At 39.8% G+C, this 25,413-nt stretch overlaps 1 protein-coding gene across 1 annotated transcript in view; it reads right to left on the reverse strand.

Annotated features, from left to right (window-relative positions):
- Window positions 1-25,413, reverse strand: part of LOC103917088 (ubiquitin-conjugating enzyme E2 E2) — a 220,840-nt gene that overhangs the window by 14,156 nt on the left and 181,271 nt on the right. Inside the window, exon 4 of the mRNA XM_009324193.1 lies at window positions 12,464-12,611. Within this exon, the coding sequence (XP_009322468.1) occupies window positions 12,464-12,611 (148 nt within the window). The remainder of the gene's footprint in view (window positions 1-12,463; window positions 12,612-25,413) is intronic.

Here is a 25,413-nt window from a genome sequence, read left to right on the forward strand (position 1 = left end):
ATTGGAACAGGCTGCCCAGGGAAGTGGTTGAGTCACCATCCCTGGAGGTATTTAAAAGACGTGTAGATGAGGCGCTTAGGGACACGGTTTAGTGGGCATGGTGGTGTTGGGTTGACAGTTGGACTCGATGATCTTAGAGGTCTCTTCCAAATTTAGTGATTCTATGATTCTAAGCAATGAGGATTCCAGTCCTTGAGAATTTTCTGAAATCTAATTCATCTTAAAGTTGCAAATGCACCACTCCATAGAAGGGCCTTTTTCTAAGATGGAAAATTCTACAAGCAATTTACTAATGAGAGCTCTATTTCTGTATCCCATATGAATGTGAAATCTTACAGTACAGCCCATCCTTAAATTTGGGACAATTACACCATACATTTTGCTATTTAAGTAACTGTCTGCTACTCCAGTTAATGCACCTGAACTTAATTTGCTGTGAAAATAGGGATTCTGAAACACACACTGCATATAATTTGTTTTATTTGTTGCCTTTGATAGATCTGCAAAACTGTAAAAAACAAACAACCGTTTCCTCCTCCCCTGCTGAATAATGTAGAAGATTATCCATGCAAAATAAAAGACACGTCTTGCAGTAGTGTAAATCATGTCTGAAGGTAGAATCTGAACGACTCAGGAATATTAATTTCTGAAATCTTACTCAAGAAAGTGAGAGACTAAATGATTTAATAGCTAACATACTTATATCCAGGATTATAAATTTTGCTTTTCAGGACTGACTACATTCTTGCTGTGAATCTGTTAGAGCGCCAAATGTAGCAGGCTTCTTTTCAGGAGCTTAAAGAATGAGGAGCAGTGTGATTTCTATGGTGAAACAAGAATAATTGTATTTTAAGAACAGGAGGAAGCAGCCTTAAAAATAGTTGTGCTAATCAGGGTCCTGAAGGTGGTTCATAGGCAGTTAGAAACATACTGCAAGAAATGTCTAAATCTGTCCTTCCCTTCATGTTAAAAAGGGTACAGAGGGAAAAAAACAGAACAAAAGAAAAAAACCCCACTTAGTAAAATGGAACAAAGTCTAAATGAAAAATCTGGGGTACAAAAATTCAGTAGGACTGATGCCAGTTTAGTCCAGCTGAGATTCAAGCTATTTGTACTAACTGGGAATAATGAATACTAGATTAAATTATTATGAGATTAGAGAATTAAGTGTAGGAATACACGTGATGTCTAAATTTATTGATTTTCTGGTTTTAATTATTTTTCCCTTAAATATACACAGTTCTATTAGTGAGAAAATATATCCAGTAGAAATGGTTAAGCCTAACAGTGTTGTATCATCTACTTTGTTCAGAATATTCCAATGTAATTATGGACATGTCTGTATTGGCTAGACAAAACCTGTATGAAACAAAGAAAATACATGTAATGACTGTAAATGATTGGAGTGTATTTTGAAAGTAAAAGGCAGTTTACTTTGTATCTTGGAATTCAGTCAAATTAAGCTAGGATTCTATATTTTATATAAGACAAATAACCAATAGCTTTATTTAAATACTTCACATTGTTAAACATTTAATATTGATGACTTTTTTTGGTCTCAGTTCACACAAAATTTATTATGTGTATGCATTAAATTACCTGTCTTCTCTCTGAGGTAACGGGCATAGGAAACCTCCACTGGTACTATTTTAAATTACACATGTTTATTGGAAGGAAAATGAATTGTAACCTTTTGTATTTGTAGCATCCATCATTCAAGCATTTTCTCAAGTACTTTTGATTTAACAACGGTTAAGGTAAAGCTCAGAGAAACCCTGTGTTTCTTGAGCAGAAGTGCACAAACTTTTAAAAACCCTGTATGTATATTTATCATATAGCTTTTATAAGCTTTAAGTAAAAAAACAGATCAAAATGCCAGGTGTATTTTTTTCCAGCTTTACTTCCATTTTGTGATAAGACTGAATTTTGTATGTTCTAGAAGCCCCTTTTGAGGAATAATAAAAATTAGGAACAGTTAAGGGTAGTGACAAGACTCTTTTCTCTCATGAGTGCCAATTACATCCCTTTACATTTATTTCTTGACACAGATGTACAAAGCCTCTTTACTGATTTGGATTTTACTCAATCCCTCATTTAATCAAATGCCATTTAATAAACTGATGGTTGGGTATTATTATGTCTGAAGTTCAATTTTTCTCACCTTGTCTGAAATAAAAAGAAAATAGGAGTAGAAAACTTATTGAAAAGGACAAGAAATCATTAGCAGCATGGTCAAACCTTTCCCATTTAAGGAATGGTTGAAATCTAAGCTTATTTCTTCCGGAAAAAAAAAAGACAAAATAAGATGTGACAGGTAATTTTGTACAGATGATGATAAAAAAAGTCGTCTTGCTTATCTTTTCCATAGTAAGAAAAGCACACGAACAAAAAACCAACACATTTAGCAAAAGTTAAAAGGAAGTAGATGCTTCATACACCAAATAGTTAAACACATCCAAGAATATAGTGTAGGAATATTAGAAGGTAATTTAGGAAATTTAAAAAAGAATTAGAAAACACACTAGTCACGGCACCACCTAAGTTACCATTGCAAAGGCTATTACTGCTCATGCTTCAACACATAATCTGATCGTTAGCTGTGGTTAGGAGGGAATTTCCTTTCCAGTGTATTACTGGATGAGTAAAGTGCTTTGAGGGAATTTTACACTTTTCACTGAGCCACTGAGCAATGAGCAGTTACAGGCAGCGTACCTGACTGAACCAAGTAGTACTGGTTTTCTGCTTGAGAATGACTATATTCCTCCTCCTAGTGATTATTCTTTGTAGAGTTACAGATACATCAGGTAAAACAAGAACAGGGTAAGAGTGTGTGTGACTGGTATCTGGAACTACAGCTAGTGACTGCTTTATGCCTTGGATACCACAAAATCCAGATCGCACATTTTATTTTTAAAAAGTAATCCGTACCATTCACTTCCTAAATTACATAAACCCACCAATATTCTTATGTAAATAACCCCAGACACTTTTCAGAGAAAAAAATATTTAAACAGACTGTAGACTTCTGAAACCATAATGAGGGGTTTAAAACTAAGTATTTCTAAACAACCTTACTTCCATAGTTGTGTTAATCTTTTTAATGATGTCTTGTGAGTTTTGAATAGCCTAAATGTAAACATGTGAAATGCCTCTATGCTCACAAGCAACGCTCTTCTACCCATAAGGTGTTGTCAATGTGCAACTGAAAAGAGCAAAGATTTAGGCCAACATAAATAGCAATCCCGATCCAAGCCTCCTCCCCCTGCACACATGATTAGGATGTATTCCAAGACATATTTTCCTGAGAACTACTAAAAGGATGACAGTTCACAAATGTTTTTCCTGCTGTTATAATAATCCCCGCAGTCATGGGTTCATGTTTAGGGACTTAGTCAATTGGTAAGAACAAAATCTTGTAACATTTTCATCAGCTCTTTATGGCAAAGCAAATGAATTCTCTTTCAATGCTTATCTATGTGTAATTCTCATAATGTGCTGCTGCATTGCTTGCATTTACATACGTTTAATTTCATGTTTATAGATCACGTCCACAGAGTTTAACACATATAGGTGTATGCGTCTGCAAATATCTGAAGACCAGATGTATAGAAAGTCTCTTCCTGGCAGTGCAGAGAGACTCCTAGTGGGACTTCAGATGCCTAAATCCCACGGGAAGTACTGGAAACCCTGCCGGCTGTCTGCCGGCATCTTCAGGTGCCTAAATGCTTTTAACATATTGGTACCGTGTGTCCAGCTCTGAATATGAGAAACTGTGTTTCAAACTATAGAACAGCAGTTAGTATAGCATACGTACTATAGCACAGTACAGATAGTATAGTACAGTATCTTTTAAAAGGAATGGAAAGAGAACCACTGATAGACTATCAAGGATTTGTAAATATCAGCTGTAGACTATATGGTACAATCAGTCCAAATATGGACATATTACTTCCGTAAATATATAGCAGGTTCTGCAGAACTGGCAAGGGAACATACAATATTTAAAGATAAATAGGTACTTTCCGGCAAAAAGAAATTTGTTGCAATTGACGGGATCATTTTGCTCATATGAATGAGTTGATGGTGACGGGTTTTTCCCAAGGCAATCCTGCCCCTGACGTTGTGATTCTGCACTCACTGAGAGCAGAACAAAACCCATCCGTTTTGTGCTGCATTTTCCTTTTGTGATCCTTTCGGACAACTTATTACGATGGCCTTTATGTAAACCAGTCAGCCACATCCACCCATCCACTCCGCTCCCAGTCCAGCAGCACCAAGATAGCAGAGCAACCACACACTACATTTTGTATTTGCTAAGCAAAAGCCTCCGGAGTGAGCTCATTTCATTTGGAGACAACCCAAGGCAGAGATTTTAAAAGGGACAGAAAGGTTATGTTGCAACTTAGAACAAACCGAAAAACATTTCTACATGAATCGATTCCTCACCACTCTAACTTTTGTTCACCGTCTCTTAACTTGTTGCCATGCTTGAGTGACACGGCATAGAGTATTTTCCTGCTCCAGATACAAAGAGAGCATTTTCCATTGTGCTGAAACAGCCCAGAAACCTGCCCGCTTCCTGACAGAGCACAGTATACAAACTCTGAAGAAAAGGGAAAAACAGCTCCAAGCTAAAGAATATAAATAATATCAGACAACAGAGCAATTTCATTGTTTACACGACCCTCTGCTGCTTACAAAAAGGATATATGGCAAAATGAGATTATTTTGTTGTATGCCTGATAGTACTGTGCTGTGACGTTGCACCTGGTAGCCTGCGGGTGCCGGGGAAGAATCAAAGTAGCAGGGGTTAGCCAGCCTCATAAAATTGGACACATTAAATATTGTTTCGCCAACTTCAAAGTATTTCAGTCATTTTCCAGAATATTCATCACATTTGACAAATCTACTCAAATATGTTCTGGATTATTACAGAAGGAGTATTTATGATTTTCCTGTCTTCTATATGTCTTGACAAAAATGTTCTAAAAGGAAACAAAATTTCATTACAAACCAGTACAGAATATATTTGGGCACAGGAAAGACTAGGGGTCCTTTTTGATAAACTGAATGAAGCTGCTAAGATGCTAAATGGCAAGGAAAAAAATCAGATTTACTCTGAAGCAAAGTTTTTTGATAGTATCAAAATGTGCAGATTATGGCTTTAAGGAAAAAAAAGACAAGAATGAGGAAAATGAGAAGCGGCTCATCCCTTGAACTTGCTGTCATCCAGAGTTTCTAAGTTGACTTCATAACCGGGGGTGAGGGGAAAAGAAGGAATGATAATTGGGAAGTCTAAAAATTTGCAGAAGGAATATCTGACGTGAACCGGCACTGACAGAAAGCAGCCTCTGCTATGGAGAAGCACCAGCTGAGGAGAAACATCATACATGCTTTCTGTTAGATCGAGATATATATAAGAACAGAGAGCAAAAAGATACATCTAGTCTGCTGAGTGGCGAGGGGCACGGACCTGTTCGTCATCACCTGGGGCTGGGCAGCCTTTTTGAAGTTCGAACATGGAAGCCAAACAGCAGAGCTGTGACCGCAAGTCAGCCAAATCCTCACTCGGAGCCAAACGCTCCAGCATGGAACAGATTTTATTTTTACAGCTATGTTACATTTTCCTTCATTAAGCTGCCTTAGGTTTATTTTTAAGCTTTTTTTTTTTTTTTTGACAGGCTAGCACTTTCAGATCTCACAGCAATTCTGAAAATAGATCTTTTTTATTGATACAGTGGACATCTATTAGTGTATTAAAATGCACACCGGTATAGCTGGAGCTTATCGGCTGAAAAAACAGAGTTATTCCTGTGGAACCTAACGTGTCGACACATACTCGCTTTGCAAGTCGCTGTGGCAATTTTGGATGTTAATGGCCCTGCACCAGAGATGATGACTCCAATAAAGAGTCAGGAGAACGGAGCGTGTCAGTGGGCGTCACGTTGAAGGCTGGCAGCCTCGCTCCAGCTCCCAGTGGGAGATGGGTTTTCCTGAGAGGGTTCAAATGAACCTACTTCCCTTTGCCTGGGGTGTGCAGAAGACAGTTCCATGGGCGGTGCAGGTGGCAGGAGCTCTTGGCAGCGTGGCAAGGGACTTCCTTAACTGGCCTATCTAGATTTACCTGCCAATACCTTATGCAAATTGGTAGAGATTAAGGAATTGCTACAAACAAGCATTTGGATGAAACTTAAATTTCCCAAATACTAACACAAATTCAAAATGTGGAGGCGCTCAAAACTTTCTAAACACCAAATCTATTCATGTTGCACTTGTGCCCGTACCCTAGGGCCTCCTGCTAGGCACGCAGGTATGCACCCTGTCCAGAGCAATTCCAACAGCGAGCCTTGGGGAAGGCTGCTGAAGGCAAACCTCCTGAGGGATGGGGCAGTGGCATTGCAGCAGGACACCAACTTCCCTCCGAAAGTGTACGCTCCTGGCTGAAAGGGGAACGGGCTGAGAAATCGAGACAGTACGCCAATTCAATTCTTCCCCTCGCATGTTGTCTGACTTAAATCTCCCCACCTACTCCTGTTTTGCAAAGGTCCTGGAAACAGACAGCAGCAATTCTAGCAGCTTTGTAGCAGGGCAAATACCGCTCAGGCTTTTAGGGCTTTTATGCTTATGTTGAAAAGTCACTCTCCAAAGTGCTGTTTCAGATCCCATTGAGGATCAAAGATATGCATTAAATTACACTATTGAATCCTTTTCTGCAAAGGATGACAGAACTGGGATTTTATACGCTCAGCAGTAAGAGTACAGAACCTTACAAACCTTTAGGAAAATAACAAGGAAAAAAAAGAAAAAGGAGAAAGAATATCATAATAACTGCATCCCATCTCTAAAGTTTCCTAAATACCAGTACCCGTGTGCAGGTGTAGGTAAGGGTGTTAATATTTTTTTGGCAGAAAATTTAGGCAAACCTAAATCATGCCAAACCACATGGGCAACTTGTAATTGCAATAGAAAAATAACAATAGTAGGTTATCCAAAATTGCCAGTTACACCTACTCTGTGATGAAAACAATGAAATTTCTGGGGAAGATAGAAGGCAAAACATAAGAATGACTCATATAAAGAAAGCTTGAAAGCATGTCTCGTGTCCCTTAGTGAGACAAGTAAAGATCTCCATAATCTTAGGATCTTGTTTGACTTTGTTTATCTATGCTTAGATAAATGTAAGTCATTAAAATGCACAGCCATGTTACTTAATGTGGGTTAACAAAGTATCAAACCATCTAGTAAATTCATGATTCATGGCAGTACTTGTAAAACACCAGCACATACACTTCTAACCGAGGTACATTATATTTGAAAACCACAATATGTGTTGCAAAGTTTTTTAATATAAGCAGTCTACTTTTCAGATGTGCTGAGCAACTGCAACTTCTATAAAAATTGATGGGGCTCACATCAAAGTAATGTGGCGGTATCTGTCCAACTCATTTACTCTTGTAAGTACATTTACTGTGAGGACACGTACGCTTCAACCTCAAACTATGCTCACAGCAAACTTTACATGTAACACTGCACAAACTGTCTCACATTTTCTGGTGGGTTTAAAGGATAATGAGACAAGCAGCTTTACACTGCTAATATAACATGCCACCGAAGTATCTGAGAGCAGAGTCAGACCAACTAACCCGGCCAGTGCCGATCCAGGTGAAGTGGTTACTGCTGTCAGTTGTTTGTGCATTTCCTTTGCCAGAGGTCAATGCCCTTTTTCTAGCAAAAGCTTTTTCTTTCTTTTGCTCTCTCTTCCTTCTTTTTCCTTTTCCTTTTTTTTCTTTTTCTTTTCCTTTTCCTTTCTCCATCGTTTCACCAAATTGGGTTAGAAAGCAGACAAACAATGAAAATGACAGGGCTAAGAAAGAAATAACCTTTGACAGGGCTGCCAGTGAGACAGGGACATCCAACAGGGAGCAGTAAATATTTCAACCTGGATGATAGTGATGATGAGCGGGTTAGTCTGTCTAGCCGTGCCTCATGCCCCAGTGAACTCCACACGAGTCAGGCACGTTGAGGAAGGATGACTGCAGCACGATGGAGGGGCAGGAGGGGGCTGCGAGGACCAGCAGGGGAACGGAAAGCCTCTCTTACGGAAGGAGGCTAATAGGTCTGGTTACTGCACAGCAAATAAGACCAGGAGGAAAGAGGATGGTTCTTCATTAATACATCGGGAATGAAAAACAGGAAAACTGTCACTTAAGCTATAGGATAAGAGTTGCTTAAAAACAAGTGGGTATAAAATTCCCGTGAGTCGCTTCAGGCTAGAAATCTGGCAGCAGTTTCTAAAGAGCAAAGCAAGTGAGGTTCTGTAGAGCCCCTCAGCAGTTTTTTTGGTTACAGCAGCCAGCCAAGTGTTCAGCCTAACCGGGCACATTTGTGGGAAAGTAATGTTGTGGCTGCTCCCCGCCTCAGGCTGCTCCTCATATCCTCTCTCTGCACCACCGTGCACAGCCCCATTGCTGGAACTCGCAGCCAGGCATGGCCTGCCACACGGGGAACAGGAACAGGGGCAGCGCCGAAGCATTTGGTTCGGGAACGTCAATGGTATGATCGAGGGATAAAATCCCCGCTGGCCGTGGAACTTGTGTGTGGGAAAAATGGTAAGGAGCTAGAGGCGGAGGATGACATCAGAAGTGAAGAGGCTGGTGTGAGGGAGATGTAGCAGGTTTTGTTCTGATGTCCTAATCAAGGCTTAGCAGCGTGTTATTAAGCAGACATGATTCGACGTTAAGAGTGTTCAGACATCGGGGATAATCAGGCCAGCCAAGTTCAGACTTCGAATGTGTGAAAAAGGAGGCCACGCGAAGAAAAAAGTTGCAGCGCAGTCTCGTCGGTGTTTCAATTTATTTTCTCTGAAGCATTTGCAAATGAGAATTTTCCTGGGGCTCGAGAACCTTTGGCAGGGCTGAGGTGGCAATGACCAACTGAGAACAGTAAGCATTTCAACCCAGATCAGCGTCACCAGCTCTCTAAATATAAAAATAATTAATCTTTTTTCATACTTGAAGCTCAGTAAAAATACAAAACCTCAGGGGCCATCCACACTTGAAAGCTCCTTTGGATTAAGGCAGTGTGGGAATTTACACTCCCCAGGCTCTGCTTGAATACTTAAAGTACAGTTGACTTTTACTCCAAGTAAGACAGTTTTCCGTGACTTGACTTAATACGTTTTCAAAGAGGGGAGTGTCCATACACGGAGTTACTCTGAAATAACTAACTGCCCACGTAGACAAGCCCTAGCAGCTAACATTGGAAGTAAATATTTTCAGCGCTCAAGCAGAGAGCCTACAAGCACTTACTCACATACTCGGCTTCATGCAGATGAATGTATCTATCAGGTTTTGTAGGGTTGCTCATGCACATGCCAAAATATTTACAGGATTGGGGCCCCGCCTTGTAAAAAGAGATGCGTGCTGTGCCCCAGAGTACCACCTTAAAGAAAAATACGAATCCCTGGATTGAATGCTAGTGTATCCCATCATCTCTCGCATCTCTCTGATACCATTCCAGTTGGCTCTCTCGCACTCCCAGATAATTCACACATGTTCACTCATACACAAACTCTACAGCACCCCTTCCCCCCACGAAAAAGTCAGCCAGCTGTTAGAAAATTCAGACATTTCATTAACACAGTTTACTGGCTGATACTGCCAAGCAAAATAGAGACAATTAATAATAATCAGGACTGAAGGGTCTGAGACAGCTTATGAGTAAAGGATTGTATTAGTTGTTTAAAAAGGACAAACTCACTCCTGCCTGGAGTGATAGGGAACAAAGGGCGGTGATGTATAACCGGGGAGGAAAGAGACTCTCTCCGTGGCTTTTGTAGATTACTGTGTGAATGACAGGAGCGGCAGGAGCAAATACCTCTTTTCATTTGCTCAGCCTGCTGGAGAAGAATAGCAGCGCTTGCCAATGAAGCTGCAGCTGTGCTCCGGCTCCGTTTAATCACTGTGTACGACTGAGGGTTAATTAGCTGCCATTCTTACTGCTATTTGTTGTTCTAATGAAGATTTGCATAAATGTACGACTAGGGGGTAACTGATACTTGATTTTTCCCTTCAGAGAGGCTGGGGGTGGAAAACTCGCCCATCCCAAGTGTTTATGTTTGTGGGAGATTCAGTGTTGCCTTTCCATTTGACCTGATCTGCTTCTGGCTGATGAATGGTGAACAAAGAGTTCAGAGTTGCTTATCAAATCGAGACCCCTGTTGGGTTTCTGCCTTTAGAAAGGGGCAGACTAGTTAAATGAAGAGAGGACCGAGGGATTAGAATATTACTCGCAGCTCACAGAGAGGAAAATGCATATATGCATGTTTCTGTACCTATATACGTACAAATATATGTGATATATTTCAGCGATAGGTATCTCAGTGATAGATATATCGGTGATGCATATCTCTATCTATCTATCTATCTATCTATCTATCTATCTATCTATCTATCTATGTTCAATCTGGATGGCATGGAACCAATAATTTGTTAATGATAAAATGTCATTAAAAATTTATGTCATAAAGCAGTACAACCAGAGCAGGCTGTAGCGTATCAGGCAATACACTGAAAAGTAAGAACTTGCCTTCTGTAGTACATCACTAACATTCAAAGTTCACTTATTATAAAAAAAGTATCTAACACAAAACAGGCAATCTCAAAGGAAGGCAAAAATGACTCAGAGGTTCACATCTACCTGCCACCAGCTCCTCCTAAGAGGGGAATTCAGAATACAAATTAAGAAATTGCATTAATTCCTCAAAAAATCATAGGAAAATTTTAACATGAAGCAGTAACAAAATCCAAAACTTCTTTGTAATTAAAGAGAAGGTTTGAAAATGAAACGTCATAAAATTGTTTTATTTACTATGGTCATGACAATGCTTATGGTTACTAACTGACAGAAACTGAATGGAAGAATAACCTCCTGTTTTTATTATGTTAACTTGTTGCATATGATAATATATTACGGGTAACTGTTTTCAGTGTTCCTCTTACACACTTGGTCAGCTAAAACTGTTGTTTGACAGCATCTGTAAAATAGTCTAAGGGAAAGAAAAAGATCGAGAGGGCAGAGGTAGTAAATTTCTAAATTTCAAATCACTACTGGAAAGTGGCCAGCTTTCAAATTGACTGTATCCCCCCAAAGAGGGGCGACCACAAATAAGCACATACTTATTGCCGGTTTCTCAATCCCAACGCAGCTTTGCAGTGTCTCTAGCTCTTTACCTCGTCTCTACAACACATGAGCAAATATTCATTTGCTTTTCTTTACACTTCTGTCATCCATCCGCCTGACTTCCTACAGGCACCTCTGCGTATTTTGGGGTAGACACTAGCAGAAGTCAATCTTTCAGACACATAAGCAGAGAGCATTCAACACACCTGAAATAAATGTGCCTGAAATGGTAACACAGGGCTCCTTTGCCACTCCAGCTCTGAGCTGCAAGGAACGCCACGGTTTTAACTCTGTATACAGTAACAAACCCACATGAAAATAAAAACAGTCAATTGCATTTTTGCCCAGTTTCACCTTATTTTGAGCTTGGAAATAATTCAGTCTTATGTTACAGCATTTTACTCAGCCCTTGATTACACACTAATCTCTTTGCAAAGCAATTTTTAGCCCTTTGGTTGAGGAGAAAAGTTTAAAAACAGGAAACCTAAAGGTTTACAAACTAGATGGCAAATTAAAAGAAAAATTGAAGTGTACAGTAAAAAATAAACCAGCAACAACCCTCACAACGGAGGGTTGAACACTTTTACAACTGTAAACAGTCACTTCATTTTTCTTTAATGATTCTTTAATAATTTCTCTATACTACGATTTTCCGAGGCTGCAGTCAGAATCATTCATTGGTAAATAGGGTAAGAGAAAGTGGAAATTACAGATCTAGTGGTCAATGGCAGAAAACAAATCTAAAAGAGCTGAGGGAAGAGGTTAAGTGCTATGCTAGTTAATAAGAATGACAGCTTGCTTTGAATACTCATACTGGCTGTCCAGGATATTGAATAAACCTCATTTAAATTAATTTTCATTATTTGTAGAGTCTGTGTTAGTCATCTATCATTGTCAGTACTATTAATATTCTTTTCAGAGACCATATTATCAGCATGTTTAAATGAAAGCTTTCCTTTTCAATATTTATTAACTCATTAATATTTCTTGGTACTAATATCCTGGTTGTAATATCCAAATTAGTGCCTACTACAAGGTATTTTCTACTGATTAGACTTTCTGAATGAAAAGATTTTTATTCTCAAGTACTAAAAATGCACTTGAGCTCCTGAAATTGTGCTTTCTTTCTATACTATGTCTTAATTTGGATCACTGGCATTTAAAATTTACATTTTTGTCTTTTTTTAGTAGGTAGCAGTAAAACAGCGCACTGGCCACGTCCTAGTAGCTGACCAAATATGAACTGTGAACAAACCTGAATGTGAAAGTTAATTCTTCTTACCTGGGTTGCAGTCTGTGAGGAGGGAGCAGATGGAGAGAAGAACTTTAGAAATGGTTAACGCTGGGCTCCAGTTGTCTTTTAAGATGTCCAGGCAGATGACGCCTTGGCTGTTAATGTTACAGTGGTAGATTCTTGTCCGAAATGTTACCTAGAAAAGACAGCGTGTCTAAGTACAACGGTGTTCAAGCCAATGATTATACGATTATTAAGCAATTAAAAAATTATACGAACTAACATTCTGCTTTCCTGGTTGAAATGCCAGTACTCTGCTACTGTCAGTTAAAGACTGGGCAAGACAGGGATATTCATAAGAAAATAAAGAAAATAAAGTCTGCCTCTTTCACCTGTGGCCAGCAGTGGAACTGGTTTGTGCAAAGTGAGAATGGGACATGTTTCCCGAGCTTCCTCTTGCCTTGGTCTCACTGATCTCATTATTTTTGTATGGGGCCAAAAAAAGCTATTCCAGACCCTGATCTGGACAACGTTCATAACTCAGGCCCACAGCTACTTCACGCTTTGAAGGGAGGCAGAAGAAGACAGACTCTTCTGCTGTCTTCATCTGTTCACTGTTTGACACCATAGATTAAGCTGGAAAAAAAATGTGGAGGCATCACATCAGTGATTCCTGGAAAAAGTAAAGTGAAATATCTTTGAGAAAGGCTGCTCAAATAAAAGGCTTTTATTTCCAAATTTTAAGTTACAGTTGAATCAGTAGAATCGCTTACAAACACCTTTTGGGTTTTTTTTGTAGTTGATTTTGAGGATTTCTGTATCCGTTTTGTATTGTCTCCCAGGTGATCCTATATGTAACAAACCAAGGAGGAGATCACTTCTTTTAGCCTAGAATGATGTGCTTCTGCTTCAAGTTGAAGATACAGGCCTTTGATTTTAAAAGAAGTTCAGCTATGAAAGTCCACTTCGTAGTTCAGAATGAATACTGGGGCCACCAGATAAGAGGGGACAATATAAAAAAAATACCCCTTGGGGGTCTCCATCAAGGACTAATTTCTCCATCAGTTCTACCCAAATGACAAGCCAAACCAGATGGCTTTAATGACATGTTCATAACATCTAAAACTAAGATGTACAATTTCAGTGGTCTACCTCATTGGCAATAACCCTGCCAACAGAGGGGCTGGTTAGGCAGGAGACAGCAGCAGGCAAAGCACACCCCAATTTAAGAAAGCTGTGCTTTTCACCAGAATTGGACAGTGCTAATAACTGGGAGTGTCTTGTGGTTTAACCTGGCAGGCAGCTGAACACCACACAGCCGTTCGCTCACTCCCCCCCCCGCCCAGTGGGATGGAGGAGAGAATCAGGAAAAAAAGTAAAATTTATGGGTTGAAATAAAGACAGTTTAATAGGACAGAAAAGGAAGGGGGAAAAAATAATAATAATGAGAAAAGAATATACAAAGCAAGTGATGCACAATGCAATTCCTCACCACCCACCGACCAATGCCCAGCCAGTCCCCGAGCAGCGGTCACCGCCCCCCGGCCAGCTCCCCCCAGTTCATGTACTGAGCATGATGTCACATGGTATGGAATGTCCCTTTGGCCAGTTGGGGTCAGCTGTCCTGGCTGTGCCCCCTCCCAGCTTCTTGTGCCCCTCCAGCCTTCTCAGTCGGTAGAGCATGGAAAGCTGAAAAGTCCTTGACTAGTGTAAGCACTGCTTAGCAACAACTAAAACATGGGTGTGTTATCAACATTGTTCCCATCCTAAATCCAAAACCCAGCACTGTACCAGCTACTAGGAAGGAAATTAACTCTATCCCAGCCGAAACCAGGACAGAGTGCTTAGGCACCTATCCCTGCTCTACCACACAGATAAACCTGCTTCTGGAGAGTAATGGAAACTGATGACGGGCATGCTCCTGTTCTGATTTTATTCAGTATCAGAAATCTCAGTGATTTCAGTGGGATTGACATCAGGCCACTTATCAGCATGCAGAAGAGAGGATACAAGTGAAATAACATGGTACCTGGTTTACTTCTATTAAAAAAAATCATTCTCCAACACACTGAAAAATTCTGCCCCTTTAGATTAAATCAAGCAGCTTTGACAAAATAATGGAAAGAAAAGGTAGTAGATTTCTGGTATTAAAACACTAAATTCAACAAGAAATACTTTTTCTCGTAAGTACTTTTCCACATAAATCTGGGAGAGCACTTTTGGGCCCAGTGTCATGCACCAGTGAGTTCTGTAACAAAGATCTCAACAAAGCAAGTTCGTCAGTTTTTAAATGCATCTATGTCTAAAGGTATTTCCAGTTAATAGGATATTTTAATAGTTTGCCACTCCATACTCTACGTATTTGTAGGTTCTTTCCTTTTTTTCCCCCTACAGTTGTGGTTTTGCTTATTGTTTTCCAGCCTAACTGCTTCACTTCCGAGACTTAATGAGAATTAAAAATATGTCTGGCACAATGAGCCCAATTCATCCAAACAGTATAGCCAGATGATCTATTTTTTCCCCTCATTAGGAGTCCAAGCACATTCAGCATTTGGAGTGAAGAAGTCTTCTGCAAGATCAAGAAAATAGTATTTAGTGATAAAATTAAATGTTCGTCTACAACGGGAAGCTATTTTGAAGAAGGAAGATTACAAATGCAGAAAAGTGGAAAACTACCTTACACAAACTGCATGTCAAAAGTGTCCACAATGGGAGGTGGTGTGGAGGGGCATCCTGTGAATTGTAGGTCAGCGTTCATTAAGTTCCCAGATAGATTAACTCCAGGCACTCTTATACTTGCGATATGAGTGAATCAGGGAAGGCTTCCTAGCAGGATGTCCCATGACTCGGGCAAACACTTTAGCACCTGCTTAATTTTAGGTATTGTACGCTTACTTCTCAGTATCTTGTTGGAATAAAGTTTTTGCTTAATTATTTTTCCTGAACAAAGGTGCTTTCCTATGCTTCCATGATGAAAAATTTGAGGCCTTTATTTCAGTGATATCTGAATACACTGAGTAATAAGATATATGTGGTCCCACTGAATGCAGGGGAAACACACTGAATCCATCGCACAGATTAAATTATACCCCCTAAATTATTTATAGACGAGTCAGTCTGAGCTTGTAACCTGCTTAAGAGAAGACCATCAATTTGAGCCTGTATTTTAACATGTAACTGTTTTGCCGTCAGCTGAGAGGACAGACACGTTGCCACATGTTCCCCTGACTTAGCTGCTTTTGAATCACTGAAGTAGGGACACTGGGAATTTGGCAGGATCCAGAGAGCCACTGGGATGAACAGAGGTAGTTCATGTCTTTCATGAACTGTTCAACCCTCCGTTGTGATCTTAGGCTATCTGGTGGATAAATGCACGTGGGACTACACCCGTTTGTAGTTGGAAGGGTACTTTTAGCAAATACTTAGACCTGAATGTAGCATTTTTTCACTATGAGCACATCTTAAACCCGTGACACTGAGGAAGGTGCCCACTTACAAGATAAGGCTTGCTGCTTATCGTTGACAAATATGTCACCGACTCGCCAAACATGCCAGTGCACTTTAAAATGCCCGCCTGAATACACAGAGACATTTTAATGACAAAAAAATCAAACCTTTCAGAATTTCCAAAGAAGCTGTACTAATGACAGCCTTAATACACTGGGAACTGTGGACTGACGGTGGCAGGTAACGGTGTTCTTATCCCACAGCAGCATACAGTACAACTGGGATGACATACTGCTTTCCTCATCTAGGTATTGCCTCAAATTGCAGCTGATGTGGGAAATGCTGACATGTAACTTTCTGGATGTTGTGTTTACCATACCCACATTTTAAAGTTATGTAGGGTCGTTGCTATTATATGTGTAGAGAGAAATCAAGTGATAATACCATTCCAGGGGAACTACATTTTCTTTAATATGGTCATATTTTTACCTTTGATGCCACTTAAATGGTTCCTATAAATGGTGCACTCTAATTCTATTTATCCCCTAATGAAAACACCTAAACAATCCCATGCAAGGGCTCAAGGGAGTGTGTGGGTGTATAGGAGACGCTATCCTCAGACAATTGAATGGCAGAGGAGTAATTTAGTTTTTTTCTTGAACAGTAAGTGTCCTCTATGGATTTACTCTCTTTGATTCTGCAGTTTTAAGAGGGTATCTCATTTTTATTGAATAAAAGTGTGGGTCAGAAAAATGCGAATTACAGGAAAGAGGGAAAAATGGGACTATCTTCTGAAAGCTGTAAGAGTACTATAAACAAGCTTTTAAAAGGCAATGATAAGGCATTTATATTCAATCAGTTTTGGAAGTAAACAATAACAAACTAAGCTGTTTATCTACTGCTGAATGCCAAACCCTTCTGAATACTGTAAAACAGAATTAAACAAATAAAAAAACCCTTTATATAGTCACTATGAAGAAAATGAGGTTGTCTATTCAAAAGGGGGAGAAAAAATGATTACAGAGATGTCCTGGTTTCGGCAGGGATAGAGTTAATTTCCTTCCTAGTAGCTGGTACAGTGCTGTGTTTTGGATTTAGGATGGGAACAATGTTGATAAGGCACCGATGTTTTAGTTGTTGCTCAGTAATGCTTACACTGGCCAAGGACTTTCTAGTTTCCCATGCTCTACCGACTGAGAAGGCTGGAGGTGCACAAGAAGCCGGGAGGGGGCACAGCCAAACTGGCCAAAGGGACATTCCATACCATGTGACGTCATGCTCAGTACATGAACTGGGGAAAGCTGGCCGGGGGGGCAGCTGCTCGGGGACTGGCTGGGCATCGGTCGGCGGGGGGGGAGCAATTGTACTGTGCATCACTTGCTTTGTGTATTATTATTATCATCATATTATTATTATCATCATATTATTATTATCATCATATTATTATTATCATCATATTATTATTATCATCATCATATTATTATTATTATCATCATCATATTATTATTATTATCATCATCATATTATTATTATTATCATCATCATATTATTATTATTATCATCATCATATTATTATTATTATCATCATCATATTATTATTATCATCATATTATTATTATCATCATCATATTATTATTATCATCATCATATTATTATTATTATCATTTTATTTCAATTATTAAACTGTTTTTATCTCAACCCACGAGTTTTTCTCACTTGTGCTTTTCCAATTCTCTCCCCCATCCCACCGGGTGGGGGGGAGTGAGCGAGTGGCTGCGTGGTGCTTAGCTGCCGACTGAGGTTAAACCAAACCACGACAAGAGAAAAGAAGTATATGTAAAGCTATGGCTGGCTGTTCACTGAATAAGTTTTAGGACTGAAAAAAGACTGTTTATAATACCTGGGAAGAGTGAATTAAGATGGATTTCAGTTGAGTGACTGGAGGCAACTGGTTGTAGGCAAGATAAATCACTCCTGGATTTCCTTTGAACACCAGTTTTCCAGCATGATGTAGTCCTAAAATCAATCATGCTCTCTCTTTTGCATCTACTGTTCCTATGTCAGGTCTAAACCCAAGCAGCCACTGTGGCATCGGCATCTATGCGTGTGGCTTTTTTAACCTTCGCTGTGAGATTCAGAGACAGGCACGTAAAGGCACCGCAGCTTTGAAAGGGCTGGTCCCACAAACACATCTCATGCACTTCTAGACTCCACTGAATTCAGTCGTAATTCTCTTCAAAAACCTATCAGGAGGAAGAAATGATTCTCCAGTTTTGCTTATTAGCACACAAGGGATTACAGCACGCACTCAGGAATTGCTTTCTTCAGCCTGTTTGGGTTCAAACTCTCACCTCCTGTTCCTCATTCCTCCCGCTGAAGCCTGGTGACCGTGCAGGGAGAGATGAAAGATTCCCAGAGTCAACAGGAGAATAAACAAAAACAACCCCCTTTTGCTGGGCCAACACAGGAAGCAGGGCTGAGATCCCAGGGCTCTCATTCCTGCAGGTTTGGAAAGTTCCTTTCAAGCTCTTTCATTTCTTACACGGGTGCAACCCTGCACGCCTGCCTGAGATGAAACTTCTGTCTTCCTCAAATATTCCCCTGGAGTTCTGTTTTAATAAAACTGTGGTGGCACTACCTGAAGCGGAAGAAGTTGTACTGCACACAGAAAAGGTTATATATATATTAAAAAATATGGTGCCCTTTATGATGATGTTCATGGAGCTCAGGAGGGAGTAAGTAGTTCCCATCTCAGTTTGTCAGACTTTATGAGCAATAGATTTGTCTGCTCGAATAGAGAGAATAATAAAAACAAGATCAGGCCTACACTCTTTAGTCATATTAGAAAAATACTATAAAACAACCTAAATGAAAAATATCTATAGCTGTGAGTGACACAATGTCCATGCAATAGCCTTTACGTTAATTAGCATCCTTAAATTTCTTACAGAGCGCACTTCATTTTATCTATACCCAGCACTGGGACTGCCTTTCTAAGACAGGGTGATCCATCTCTGGTTTGTAACTACAGATTTGTAGCATGCACATGAGGAATCGTTGAGATACTTAATGGATTATCACATAAAGTGCATAATAAATGACTGACCACATGATGCTCACTATTAAAGAGCACTATTTAAATATATACCAAGAAATGAGCTTCAGCCCGTTCTTAAAAAACTTGCTCACACCTAATTTTAGTTGGTAAAGAATAGCTATAGTTTATTATATCGAAGGAAAACACGTCATCTGCATTAGCAGGAAATAATAAATTGTAATTACTTTTGCTTGACTTACAGAAAAGTCTGATATGCAAACTACACTGGGTTTCTGTGGCAAAATGTACCGTGCGAGACATCATAGCTAGCCAAAAGCGGTAACAATTTAAAAGGGCTATAACAGCATCCACATGAGTTAACCTTTAATATTACTGAAAATGAAACAGTATGCAATATGAGTAATTATTAATTATATTCATGGTAATTATGAAGCCGAGAAACTACTCACACTGTCTCATTGAACAGACTGTTGCAGGAAAAAAAAATACTGAATAAGCACAGCAATACCAAATGTCTGCATTATATAAACGTACTCATTTTGCACACAGATTTAATAGCAGAAAAAGTAAAAAGGGACCTTGATAATCTTTGATGTACCTGAGAGGGCAAATAAGAAATTATCGTAAACTTACAAAGTTTTCTGAAAATAGAGGAAGAGCAGGAGAGAACAAGGGAAATGGATTACTGTTTGGGTTAGGGATATTCAGAATAGAAACAATATTGCAAGATGCAAAGCATCAAAAGCTTTCTCTGACAAAGTCAGTATGAATTTTTATAAAATGATTTTCATTTAATCAGCACAATCTTTCTTACAATTAGTAATTCCATATGGTAAGTCAGCAATAAAGTCCTTTTATAGAGAGTAAAATTTTTTAAGATTTACTGGCCATTTAACTTCTATAAAATAAATCCTCCCTTTCATGGCTTAAAGCACGCAGGCTGTATCGTCCTACACGCACGCCTCTCTGAGTTTGCCAAAGTGCTCCTTCATGTTTGGTTTATTGCAATCCAACTCTTCTCACCTAAACGTGAGTAAGCCTAGCACATCGCAACATTTTTATTTTACGTGAAAAAATGGTATATCACCATGTGACAGACAGTACCTGGTGTTTTACTGTTCTTCCTAATTCTGCTATGCTTCTGTAAGAAGGGAGCTCCCGGCTGTGCTCAGGGAATCGAGGCAGGTGTGGCAGGCACGGGGCTCCGGGCACAGGGCTGCCGGTTGGGGGGGGGGCGTGCGGGCAGGCTGCAGCAGGCACTTCAAGTCCTAAATCTTATTCTAAGAAACCTGGGCTTTTTTCACTTGCCCAATTTTAACAGCCTTTGGGTATTTAGCTGCTCCCTACATGAGAAGTTCCAGGCAGATTGGCCTCAAAACCGTAGCTTTCTGTCCTAATCGGTTCATCTGCTCTTACTCTATAGTAATAATGTACATAAAATTCTTTCTGTCACATCTGTATATATGTGTGTGTGTGTAAAAGATGACAAGAAAGAACATTGATATATGATGTATTTTAAGATCACGTGCATTTTATGCAGTAGTAAAACGTGTGTGATATGGCAGAATTATGTAGTTTCTGAAACATTCAATAGACGTCACAAGTCCTCTTTTGAAAAGACAAGCAGTATGCAAACCTCTGCTGGGAGGCAGAAGATACTCCCCATAAGATGCCTCCACAGGCCCTTTTGGGGAACTTAGTGTATGGGGTATTTATAGAAAATGGGAAGAAATGATGAACCACCTAAGTTTTGGGGAGGGAAAAGAGGAAGAGTTTAGTTGGATGATAGAGACATTTTCATCAAGACTAAATAAATCAATACAAACTACTGATATAAATTAGTATATTAAAAGCAGAGTGAAAAAGAAGGTTGTTCATTAGAAAAAATGGCAATTCAATTTGGCAATTACTAGAAGAATTATCAGATAACTGAATTCAAAGGAAATCTCAGAGATTTACACGGTATTGCCCTATCCAAAGTGACTTTTGCATTTATTCGCAATAAAATGTAGTTATTGATCCTTTCCTCAGCCTGACATATTTCTGCTTGCATCTCTGCCCTCCCCTTCACGTCTCTGTGATTCTGTCATTTTGAGAGGCATTCGAGTTTCTTCAGGAGCCAGCTGGGTTTGGCCTGTCCCGAGCCCTGGATCGCTGCACGCTGCCCCATACGTTCAGCGTTACCTGAAGATATGGGACCTACGGAACCAACGGAGTTTCGCTGCAGGTGGTGCAAGCGTGGGAACCGCCCGCTGCAGTTCGCATGCCTTAAGAGCGGGACTCGGGCTGATACTGCTAGCTCTGACAGCGGTCTGCTGGTGGTAGGTTGCCCATTTCTCTCTCTCAAAGACTCACATGCATCCGATTTCTGCCTGCAGCCACCCGAAGCCTTCGCTCGCTGGGAAAGCCTGCCAACTCCATTTATTGTCACGGATGAAGGATCCATGGGCTGCTCTCAGCAAGGAGATGTAAAGGCGAAGAACGAGGGGGTGCGGAGGCACAGCGACGGGGCCGGGGGAGGCAGCGGTGTGGGAATGCGCCAGGCGAGGGACCACCGGACGGTCAGGAAGAGCAGGGTAGGGAGGGCAGGAGGCCGCTGGGAAAAGCTGTGAGCGGCACAGCACGTCACTGAGAGCTAATGTGATGTGACAGAGGCTATGAGAGAAGTATGATGAGGCCAATGAACGTAAGGGGTAACAGTGACAGGAGAGCATCGCATTTGAAAGTTGATCATACGACGGTAATTTGAAAGGTGGACGTGGCGCGGTAATTGATGGGGGGGGGGGGGACAAAAGAATGTAGGTTGAAGCCCTGCCTGCACCAGGGTTGCAGAGGTGGTAAATAGCAATGCTCAGAGAGGCTGTACTTAAGGTTATTCCCAGTTTGAGAGCTTTAAATGTAAATTGTGTTAATAGTGATACATGCAAGTTAAAGTGTGGGTCTGCCTTGCAAGGTTCATTTTAACAATTTAGGTTAGAAATACCAAGGAATGCTTATTTTTTCTCATCTACTCTTGTAAGCACCTTTTTTCTATTACACTGCAGATAAAAGTGTCCTTAACAGCCAATCACATATAAAATAAGTATGAAAAAGTAGAGTAGAAGCCAAGAATAAAAATAATTGCCCCTCATACATGAAGCTGAATTTATGGAATAGGTAGAAAGTTTGTACCACAGGAGAAGGATGCCACATAATGATATTTAGTGCATAGAGATTGGCGTTACATGACCATTACATATAAAAAATTGAAGGGATGCTTAATATTGCCATTAAGACTAGATTCTGTAGACACTGTGCATTATATTTACAAAGGAAAAAGACCCTCCTTGCAGTAAAGCAGTTGATTTAAAACAGCTAAGCTTTCAAATACTGAGAACAATTTTTCAGTCAGTCGATAGACATATGAGATTTATAAGGAGGAAATGGAGTTTTCTGTTATTTTAATTTTGATTTAAAGGTGATTTAGCATATTGCAGCTTTCAAGTCCTGCAAACCATTTTTCAGTCAACTGAGATTAAAGTCCCTAGCAAGATTAATTGTAGAGTTGGGATTAAGAGATTTTATAAATCACTCAAATTCAAAAATAAAGCTAGCAGAGTACTAGGATAATGATAGATATATCCATATTGTATCAGCTACAGCTAAATTGAATTGACACTGTAATAGACTGAATGCAGTCAAATATGAGAGTAGAAGTTATTAATAAAGATTATTCTTGATGAAAATGCAGACACCACTGCAGTGACAATTCCTGGGGGGAGAGTACTCTTGAAGAGCATTCATTTTTCTACAAACATCTGTATGAAAGACCCTGGTATGGCTTCCTGATTTGTCAAGGCTTCCTGCTCCGGAGGGACAGCATGCAGGATAATGAAATTACTGCCCTTCCTTCAATAACTGTAGCGTACATAAAGATGCAGTGTTAATTTGTTACGATGGCTAAACTGTATAGGATCTCAGATCAAAAAAGTTTGCATACTTGGGGAATTCACTGATTTCTTATGTGGACTGAGGACAGAAATTGAGCTGAAATTCTTTCAGATTAGGCTGACTGAAAGATGTGATACCTCCTATTCACATACACGTGTGTATACATACATACACACACCCACCCACACACCCAGATACTCCCCCCCCCAAGAGACATCTATCTATGTGTAACTATACATCCCATTCAATACCCCAAAGAAAGAGACAGAGCAAGAGAGAGAGCTTTCCTTTGTTAAAGCCAAGGGGCGAACTGTCTGAATCCATTAAGGATGAAAGGAAGATAGTTAGCAGGAAAAAGAAATCTCAAAGGTATTTCTAAAAAAGGTTGAGGGTCATTAAGGCACTGGAGAAATTGTAAGGTTATTTCCTTGGCAGGCCATCGAAGTATTTTTTATTCATTTCTTTAAGTGGCTGCTCTGAACAGGGCACAGCTCTCCCTATTCTTCATCCCACTGCACTACAAGGGAGATGCTGTATTTTGGGGGCGAAGTGAAACCTCACCTTGTGACTAAGACTGAAGCCTCAGCAGTATCTGGCCTTTAGCAGAAGGTGAGATCATGTCCACATTTATGCCTCGCTTTGTCTGTTCCATACCTTCCTCCCGCCTGGTATCTCATAAAACCAATGTGATACTTAGGATGCAGCTGGAAAGAGAACAGCGATTCTGCAGGCTGCTCGCTTTCTTGCTGACTCAGCCAACTGGGTGCTCAGCTAATTTCCGCGGTGCTACAGAAGCTTCCTCACAGTGGAGGCAAGGAAATATTTTTAATTGATTAGAGCCTCCCAGAAAGCCAAAGCTAATTTGTCAGTTCTCAGATGAGCTGTTCTAAAAATCGTGTTCTCTGGTTGTAGAGATAAACCGGAGTTAGGCTGGGATGGCCCTCCATCACTCCTATTCGGGCTGCATTGGTCACACATAGGTAAACTTTTTTGGGGAAGATCAACTCCCTCCTCTGCATGAGTGTGCTGCAGTTGTTGTGAGTGAAGCCAAATGCCATTGATTTAAAAGGAAAGCAGAGCTGAAAGGGTCAGTGACCTCTGGCTCGGAAAATCTGGAGTCCAGTTTCAAGGCATGAGACAAAGTTGAAAGACTGAAATAGACTGACTTCAAAGGGGAAAAATGAATATTATGAGAGCAAATTATACTCTCACTTACCACATGGTATATTCTATTTTGGTGAAGAATAACTTAATCTGATATTCTGCTTACGGCTTAACTTTAGGGAGACACTGACAGGTAAGGACAGACAAAAGGAAAACTATGGACCTGTAGGGGAAAGGCTGGTTGGTGCAGACTGCAAGGGAAACTTCATGGCAGTGATGCTTGGCTATACAAAACTAGGAATGTGAACTGGACCACACAGTACACAGATATAAAACTTTAAAATCTTAAGAGGATGCTATGTTGAAGGCTACAAAGGTGTAAAAACTGAAGAAATACCTAAAAGTGAAAGTTTTGGATAGATATTTTTGCTTTGTTTAAACAAAACCTGAATGAATGAGTGATTCAGTTTCTTTGACATGATAAAGTGGGAAAGCAGGTTAACTATCTAGAAGAACAAATGAAAATTACTTTATACATTTGTTAAAAAAACCCCAAAATATAGGTCAAACATCTTTTCTTCATGTGCAAATGTGCTCTCAGATGTTTAATTTTATTTTAATTAATGTTTTCCAATATGCAGCAGGGTGCCCAATGACCAGAATAGGAATCAACAGTGTTTATAGATAGTATATTTAGAAAATACTGAGAATTTTGTATAATACAAACCGAACAATGGTTACACCACAAATGTATTTTAATTATATTAATAAAAATAAAAGACATTTATCCAGAATCCACTTTCAATATATTTTTCTTATTTTAAAAATTACTTTACCCTTCCCAACATCCATGTGCAACATACACATGCACGATAACAGAGTGCACAACATCTGAGAATAGGTAAGGAAAAGGGATTGTGGAAATCTTTCTTCAGATTTTAATACACTTTGGATTAGGCCCTTTAACAGTAACTATGCTACGTGACATGGGCATTTGCCTTTGGAACCTCAGGCTGGGTCAAGTAATTGCATCTGGGAAATACAGTTTCTGTTTCTTCCCAGGTCTTTTGTGGTCACATTTTTGGAAGATCAGTTTTGACAGTACTCATTTAAATGTTTCCTTACTTCATAGTAAAAGAGGGCTGAAAATGGCCCACAGAAATCTCAGGAGGAATGTATGAATTCAATCATAGTGAGAAATGTGAATTAGACCCTTTCTGCTATGTACTTACAGGGAGGTAATCTTGCCAACACTCAGGAACACATTTTATGTCTTTCTCAGTACATTCCACAGTCTTGTACTTTATCTCTAGATTTTTTAAGATGATAGAGCCATAAGGAGTGGGACTATACTTGGAAAAAAATCTAAGATGATCTATTCCCATAACCCTAGGACCCACGATATTGAGAACAGCACCAAATATCACAAATCTTGTGGCGAAGTAGAAGAGATGTCAAC

This window comes from Pygoscelis adeliae, unplaced genomic scaffold (assembly GCF_000699105.1).
Source record: "Pygoscelis adeliae isolate BGI_AS28 unplaced genomic scaffold, ASM69910v1 Scaffold25, whole genome shotgun sequence".
In the NCBI taxonomy this organism is placed as follows: domain Eukaryota; kingdom Metazoa; phylum Chordata; class Aves; order Sphenisciformes; family Spheniscidae; genus Pygoscelis; species Pygoscelis adeliae.